The sequence below is a fragment of the Leptinotarsa decemlineata genome, unplaced genomic scaffold (genome assembly GCF_025532065.1).
Source record: "Leptinotarsa decemlineata unplaced genomic scaffold, Ldec_3_MD MMD2_tig00026282_RagTag_RagTag, whole genome shotgun sequence".
Taxonomy (NCBI): domain Eukaryota; kingdom Metazoa; phylum Arthropoda; class Insecta; order Coleoptera; family Chrysomelidae; genus Leptinotarsa; species Leptinotarsa decemlineata.
The window spans coordinates 3,927,881-3,935,987 of NW_027412668.1; the positions used below are offsets into that span (position 1 = coordinate 3,927,881).

The 8,107-nt window shown below is 32.5% G+C and overlaps 2 protein-coding genes across 2 annotated transcripts in view; one reads left to right on the plus strand and one right to left on the minus strand.

Annotated features, from left to right (window-relative positions):
* eya (eya transcriptional coactivator and phosphatase 2) overlaps positions 1-3,136 on the plus strand; it is an 84,109-nt gene extending 80,973 nt beyond the window's left edge. Inside the window, exons 7-10 of the mRNA XM_074179643.1 lie at positions 772-1,121; positions 1,304-1,518; positions 2,113-2,357; positions 2,882-3,136. Of these exons, the coding sequence (XP_074035744.1) occupies positions 772-1,121; positions 1,304-1,518; positions 2,113-2,357; positions 2,882-3,063 (992 nt within the window). The 3' untranslated portion in view covers positions 3,064-3,136. The remainder of the gene's footprint in view (positions 1-771; positions 1,122-1,303; positions 1,519-2,112; positions 2,358-2,881) is intronic.
* A 1,907-nt stretch (positions 3,137-5,043) lies between these two features.
* Positions 5,044-7,201, minus strand: LOC111506609 (CDC42 small effector protein homolog). The gene is made up of 4 exons (XM_074179645.1): positions 7,014-7,201; positions 6,693-6,777; positions 6,443-6,578; positions 5,044-6,352 (listed from the first exon to the last, which is right to left on the minus strand). The coding sequence occupies exons 2-4, from the start codon at positions 6,773-6,775 to the stop codon at positions 6,332-6,334; spliced, it is 240 nt and encodes a 79-aa protein (XP_074035746.1). The 5' UTR covers positions 6,776-6,777; positions 7,014-7,201; the 3' UTR covers positions 5,044-6,331.
* Between the last annotated feature and the right edge of the window lie 906 nt (positions 7,202-8,107).

Sequence of the window (8,107 nt, forward strand, 5' to 3'; positions counted from 1 at the left end):
GTGTGTATATAATTTAAACGTTAAGAAAGTGTTTCTAAATTGTTTGTAATTTCCTCAGCTGGTTCTTTCATTGGTTCACGGTAATTGTTTTTTGTTACTGAATTTGAATTACACAACTCTGAATATTATCGAATTCATTTTGTCTCGGTGAAATGACTCAAACTTCATCTCGAGAATAAGAATATAACAAATATAATATTATTTAGTAAAAAATGTTCAAGTGTTTGATCCGGGCTGCTTGTAAAAACAATTTCCTGGCCAGATGGCCCTAACAGAGAAAATTAAAAAAAAGAAGAAGAAGAATTATTTTTTGTTTGGTTGGATTGAAGGTTAAAGCGGAGAATGTTGGTGTCAAAATGGGTTGTTGATTTTAAGTAAATGTTGATATCATTGTTACCGAGTTGATACATGATTGCCAGTACGAGTTTTCACGAATTTCGATATAGTTTAAAATGCTATTATGCCCCTATAGTGACACGAGCGATTCAGAATCAGAAGGTATTTAACAAAAGGTTCATTGTATTTTCTGTTTAGTGTATGCACTACATTTGTTATTTTTGTGTATATTATGAAATTCATAAAGTTCCAACATATATCTGCAGAAATTTACTAGATGTAATTTTCCGAAAATTGGCTGAACTAATAAAAACACTGCTGGATCATACGCCAAAGTTTTACTTTTGTTGATGTTAATCAATGTAAGAATTGATACAAGTAAAAATGATGCAGATGTTCTTATAATATGAAATTTATGGCTTGATCACTTCACAGACAATTCCTCCAATGGCATCGCCCTAGCTGAAGGATCAACATCACCATTGAAAGCAGACAGTGCGAGACGTTCTAGAGAATCGTCGGGTAGTTTGGGATCAGAATCTCGGGCCACAAGGGGTCGAGGAAGACGGACAAACACTGTTTCACCGACGACCCCTGAATCGGCCACAGACAGGGTGTTCATCTGGGACCTGGATGAAACTATAATAATATTTCACAGTCTTTTAACGGGCAGCTATGCAACCAAATATCAGAAGGATCCACAGAGCGTTGTCCAGCTCGGATTCAAGATGGAGGAGATGGTTTTCAACTTAGCCGACACTCACTTCTTCTTCAATGACATTGAGGTGAGAGACACTCTTTGAAAATATTAGTTATGGTTGTTACTTTATCAGATGTCCTAAAAGTGTGTATTTGCTCTATATATCGTAAATGCTGATATATATGAAAAACAGTGTTGTAATAATGGAATTTAATTATTGTTAGAACACAATGTAGTTGTGAACTGAATCTAATCGCTTAATTTCAGGAATGTGATCAAGTACACATAGACGATGTATCTTCAGATGACAACGGTCAAGACTTATCGAACTATAACTTCACTACAGACGGTTTCCAGTCTTCGTCGACGGGCAGTGGCAATTTGTGTTTAGCATCAGGCGTAAGAGGTGGAGTTGACTGGATGAGAAAGTTGGCCTTCAGATATAGAAAGATTAAGGAAACTTATAATAATTATAGGAGCAGGTGAGTTTGAAAGAGAATAATTTTTTTAGTATTATTATTTTCAAATATGAAACAAGGTTTTTTTCATGGTACTGATATATATTCATGAATGAGCTTATTCTAAAGGCGAAGAAAAGTATCTTCTATATAATTCAGTGTTCATATAGAAGTGTTTGTTTCGAAAGAATTATTTTCTTTCGTGTAATTCAATCTTTATATGAAAGTAGCTGTTTCAGGAGGACTTTCTTTCAGTTTGTGTCAGAAAGTTACTTCTTTGCATGATCTACACATCCATGTATAGAGTTACTTATTTTCAAATTGATTACTTCCTTTCTTTCTTTGGAAGATTCTCTCATCCCTTTTTTTGTAACAGATGGGGTAGTAGAAAGCCAAAAACTTTCCCAAAAATTTTTAATTCTTCTTTCGAATCATTTAGAAAATCATGAAAAAATTTAAATTGATTGGCTTATTTTTGCTTTTTTTTAATTATTCCCCACATCATTTCAACCTTGTTTGTAAATAATGTATTGGACGATGGTCTTATTATGCATATAATTCATTTGTTATTCAATAAACAGTATTTCCTATATTGAGTCTATTTTCTATTTCTCTCAGTGTTGGGGGGCTTTTGGGAGCCTCGAAAAGGGAGCAATGGCTGCAATTACGAGCAGAAATCGAATCGGTCACAGACAACTGGTTAACGCTGGCCAACAAGTGTTTGACGTTGATCAATTCTAGACCGAATTGCGTCAACGTTCTAGTGACAACTACTCAGCTCATACCAGCCCTAGCGAAAATATTGCTGTTTGGACTTGGAGGCGTTTTTCCCATTGACAATATTTATTCTGCAACAAAAATAGGTATAGTTTTATTTTATTTTAGAACACTTGCATTGTTCATGTTTTTCTTACGCTTTTTGGATATTTCAACTTCCCACTATCTGATAAAGTATGAATTGTCAAGTGTGGTTCAACTAATCGTGAAACATGGATCAGTTAAGTTCTGGTATGCGGAGATGGGTTTTTTTATGATATCTTCAAATAATTATTGAATCAAATCCAATACCGAAAAATTTGAATGTTTTGAAGTTGTTTTTCACATTTTTGTGTTATTTTTATAGTAGTAATAATGCTATCAATAAGTCTTTAGGAAAACACATGTCACTAAAATTTTCCAAAATAGGATTATAAAAAATTCTTTGGATTAAAACGAAAAGTTGACTGTATCATATCTCCAGAAGTTCATATTGTGTAGTAATTTCTCGTGTTGAACTTTTCTGATTTTCGTTAACATGCAAAAAAAGAATACTCATTGATTTTTTTCCTTTGTTATGAAGCTGTAAAATAAGTATTGACATCACTAATTCAAAATCTTTTTGTTTCAGGTAAAGAAAGTTGTTTCGAAAGAATCGTAACGAGATTCGGTAGGAAATGTACTTATGTAGTGATAGGAGATGGTCAAGACGAAGAAGCGGCAGCAAAGTCATTGAACTTTCCTTTTTGGAGGATAACAAGCCACAGTGAAATTGCTGCTCTGTACAATGCTCTAGACATGGACTTTTTATGATTTGATTCCTTTCTTATTTATGTATAAATGTATATTTTATAAATATTATTTTAAATATAAGAATCGAAAAGTATGTAGCGTATTCATTTGTTTCCATTAATTGAAAAATGCACAAGTATTAGTGCAATGTCAGATCTTATGATTTTCGCAGATTTCACTGTGAGTGACACCTTGTAGAACAAAAAAAAGTATTTTGTAAAATCAAGTTATTTCGATTATTGCTTCCATCTATTACTCAGTGCCCAAACTGTAGCAAATATAAAACCTCGACTACTCCTTGATAGATGTCATAACATCGGCTAAAGTTGTTTCAAAATGAATGACAGGACTTTTATTGAGTGTATGACCCGTTTGTCCTTCTGGCAAACATCAGTTCAAAGGGTAAGGGAGCCAGGCTCCAACCTGATTGAAATCAAGACGACGTGCAGGTTATTGAGTGTATCACAGAAAGCGGTTCTACGTATGCAGAACAAAATTTTTTTCAAAATAATTTTAAATTTATAATATGATAGTTGCTGCCATCTATTTTTTGGTATCTCAACCGTTATGAAATAGGAATCTGACTCAAAATTTTTGACCACTGATTGACAGATGTCGCCACCACATAGGTGAAATTATAAATATTACGCCCATTCGTTATTTGAAATGATAAGTACAAAATACAAATAAGTAATTCTTTGAAATCGGCTCAAAAATTATTTTGTTGAAAATGTTACTTGAAAATTTTATTCTGATTCTGTCAGAACTTGAACTGAGGCAAAATATGAATCTGGTTAAAAACTTTGATTATGTGATCACATATAGGAGTTGTCATCGAATAAATATTGATTAGATAATAGTTTTTCAACAGTTGCGTGATTTTCTATACAAAGCGGACTAAGTAGACTACTGTCACGCACCAGTTGTAACTTGGCTCCCGTAAGTGACGTCTTATGGCTCTCGTGGTTACCAAGGAAAAAAAATCTTGACTCCCACAGAATCCTGACGTTTTCTTTTATAGCCCAACCTAATCTCCTAAAGTCCCCTACGAGTTTAATGAAAAAACCCAAAATAAAGTTTACAGTCCGAGATGTAAGAAACAATAATAGTGTGACTCTGCTATGCTTTCATACAACTGTTTCAATAATTTGACATTTTCCCAAACAGAAAAAGAATACACGGTTGTCGAGAGTTTTCTCTCTCAAATAAGGGAGCTGAGTTGTAACTGTAGCGAAATTCCTATTAGTCCCCTTCTCAACTCTCGAAAGGGACAACAATATCGGGGTCGTACAAAATTACCAATAAAGGGGTAATTTTCCGATCTTGATATCATATCGCGTTTAAAAGTGAAGAGTCCCGGAAATATTAATTTCCGCACTTCATAAAATGGTTACATCCATCACAAAAAATAGCAAAGTTGTTTCCCAAATCCATCGCAAAAGTGCCTGAATGATAACTTGCAAGCATATCAGCACTGTCAATTTCGTTCAGTAACTGAAAATTAGCAAATGCTGTCGTCACATTGAGAAAACAAAGGGAATATCTTTATCCTGCTTGAGGCTCTTAGATCGGTTTTTTGTTAGCAACAGCCTATAGGTCAAGAATTTGAGAAACTCGAAGATTATCTATTGAAAATGATCTGTTAAAAAACTGTGACATTTTATACACTGCTTAACTTTTCTCAATCTGTATACTTCTGCCATATTTCTCTACAAACGTTTTTATTTATTTCCCTTATATAGTTGATAACTGTCAACAAACGAATTGCTCAGTTTGTTAGGGTGTTTTGGCTACCCTGAAAAATTGTATAAATTAGTAATAAAAATAATATTTATTGGTACTAAGAAATTATGAAATTTTTTGAGGACAGGATCATTTGAAATATAAAACAACTTTTCATAGTTATACTTCCTGCAATGAGATGTAAATGAAAATTTACCGCAGAAATAATTATAGGTTCGAAATAAACATAAAGGTTCAACACAAAAAAATCAATTCAAATATGTTTGTAGGTAATATACCTATATATTTTCAAACGTAAAAATAATTTATTTTGATTTATAACTCAAATAAACTACTATTTCTTTTTAATCTTAACAATATATAGTGATTTGGGTACAAAATCTGTTCATCCAAAAATATTATCATATGAAGGCATTTTTCAATGCACGGTTTGGTTATAAATGCGACTTAAATCTAACGACCAACTAAACTAGTCTGTACATTTCAATGTAAGAGTATTGAAGTAAAACTGTGACTGCAAAGAAACATTATTTTTGCTAAAGCTACTTTCCAAATCAATTTTGACACACATTCATTAAAAAAGGCATGAAATTCATTAATACTAAAAAACTCTTACTTCAGAGTCCTATTCAAAAATTAAACAAATTATTTAAAAGAGGTATACGAAATTGCGACTTGATAAAGAGTTTTAAAGGGCCAATTTCAAACAATTGTAAATTTTGAATTAATAAAACTGGAACCTAATGAATAAGATTATTTGTGTACTCAATAAAAATTATTTGTTGCTTATTTTGAGCAATAAAGCTGGAAGATTTGTAATTTGAATGAGAGATTTTTATACAGCTTGTGTCAATATTTTTCTAGGTTAATACCAAGCCTGCCAAAATCACAAACTCATAATAAGTTGAAGTCATAATGACCTGTGTTCAACATGATATAAAATACTACCGTTTTCTTAAGATCTGATTATCTGAATAACCAAAACTAAAATAAATGTAGTCCGACATTCAACAAACGAAATAGTTTTCTTATCTTTTACGTAAAGGACCACACTGAATGGTCTGATTTATCTAAGTCACTCCACAACTTCAATGTATGATAAAAACGGAATAGTTTCGTGAAATTGTCTTCTGCCATAAAAAATACAAATCAAAATAATCACTACTGTAAACCAACTGCTTGGAAATCTTTTGTAATGAGTTTTCACCATGTCACATGTATTGAAACGAAAAGTGCTTTGGAGCAAAATATTATTTCACCTCATCCTAACTGCAGCATTATAGTACATAAATATTGTGATAAATTTTGTCAATCACACATTCAACATTGCACATGCCAATAAGAACAAGGAATTTTGAATTCCAAATAAAGGTCATAATACTATAAAACATCTGTTAAATCATTGTTACTAGAAACAATAAAAAAATATCAAAACATTTGCTCTTAACAATTATATACAGTTCGATGGAACTAACTCAGGAAAATGATACGATAAAATAAATAAATAATAAAATCTCCTACAATATGACACGCTGACTTAATGGAACTATTGGCACCAATCCGGTTCCTAAAATAAAAAAGATGTGGGCGTACAATAAGATTGCTCTCATGAAACACTTAATAACATGAAAGTTATTTTTAAAAAATTGAGGTTTACCTTGTAAGGGGGTTCATAACCGCCTTTGCTTCTCATTTGATTTTGGAGGGCTACTAGCTGGTCACCGGGCATCTCAACGTCCCGACTACCTATATGTCCAGTGTGTTGGAAATTTGTCGGATTGCCTATCATTGACCTGCAAGGATGACTGCTTAGTATTGCAATTCAAAAGGAGAAACCGGAAGTCACGTCTTGCACGCTTTTGAAATATAAAGTACATAATTATCCTAATAAGGAGTTTATCTCTTACCTGTCTATTCGACGACGTCTTTTTTGGGGTTGAGGCAAACAACAGCTAAACCAAGATACCCTCAACTCGCTAACTGTCGCCATTTCTGAAAAAAATAGAATATATTCACTTATCCTACTTCACAGCAGGAATTTTCAAGGTGTTTTATGCACAATTTAGATAAATCAGAAGCAAGATAAGATAAAAGTAAATCAATAAAACTGTTATCTTGCATGAAGGATGACTATTCTCGGCTGCAAGTATGCTTACATATAAGAGATAAAGCACAGTCTTGAAATTATATAAATAGAACTCGCAAAGATAGTTTTTTTTTCAACTCACCTTTGATCACAACCAAGTTATTGCATTTGTGCGTTAGGATAAGAGCACCTTTTAAATAATGTTAGTATCGGTAATGCAAAAATCTTGCATTGAAGAGAAGATATCATCCATACATTTTATTGTTCAGTCTTTCTTTCAGACTTTTATCTGTCTACAAATATCTAAAAACCCGGAGTCAAAAAACTGTCACTGTCAATAATCAGTCATACTTGATGACTCATGAGGTTAGTTCATTTATTACATTAAATGTGCGTTTTGTTATCACTAAACTATTCTGGGTTGACTTATTCCCGCCAAAAGTTATTTGAAGTATTTATCCACTTATTTTGATCATTGAACGCATTAGTTGATTGAGCAGAGATAGCAAATAACTTTTGGCTGGAATGACGCATTTTATGATCTAACCGATCACATTTTTTTCCTCGCTCTCGTAAATACCGAACACAAAGCAGATGTAACTCAGAAAACACTTACTAAGCAAAATTTACCCGAATTAGACGTTTTATCATAATACTTGGATGGGGCACATTTCATGGTCTTACGAATGAGAGCAACCACGAAAATTCTTTGCTGCGAGAGGTCAATGAGAAGCGTGAGCTCAGTTCCTTTGATTATTTCGTTATTTCCATAGAAATAAAATTGATTTATTCAAATTATGCGACATGGAGTTATGAGGTCTTTCAGAGAAGGGAGGTTTGAGACAAGCGGAAGGTATTGAACAATAATGTAACAAATTCTGCAGACTAATCAGCGTTCTATCAAAAATGCCTATGAATATTATAGGTGTTATTATTTATGAAATTCATGAGAACTAAAAATAAAAAATGTGTATGAAACTCCAAAAATATATAAAATATTAGGACCGAAATATTTCGATGTGCTAGTTGAAAAAGGGGATATTGAAAAATATGAAACAATACTAATTTGTGAATGATTAAAATTAGGTGAAATGATGAAGATGAAATAATAAACAAAGATGCCAGAAAAAAATGGAAATGAAAATTCCAAATCAAACTACTTCAAAACTTTCTGATTGTTAGTATCCACAATCACCTTCGGTTGATAACTGGTTAATCTTAATTTCTGTTTACATA

Coding starts and splice junctions, on each gene's coding strand:
- LOC111506609 (XM_074179645.1), bottom strand. CDS start 6,775: ATGGCGACAGTTAGCGAGTTGAGGGTATCTTGGTTTAGCTGTTGTTTG. Junction 6,579..6,692: donor AGACGTCGTCGAATAGACAG/GTAAGAGATAAA, acceptor TCATCCTTGCAG/GTCAATGATAGGCAATCCGA. Junction 6,353..6,442: donor GTTATGAACCCCCTTACAAG/GTAAACCTCAAT, acceptor TTTTTATTTTAG/GAACCGGATTGGTGCCAATA.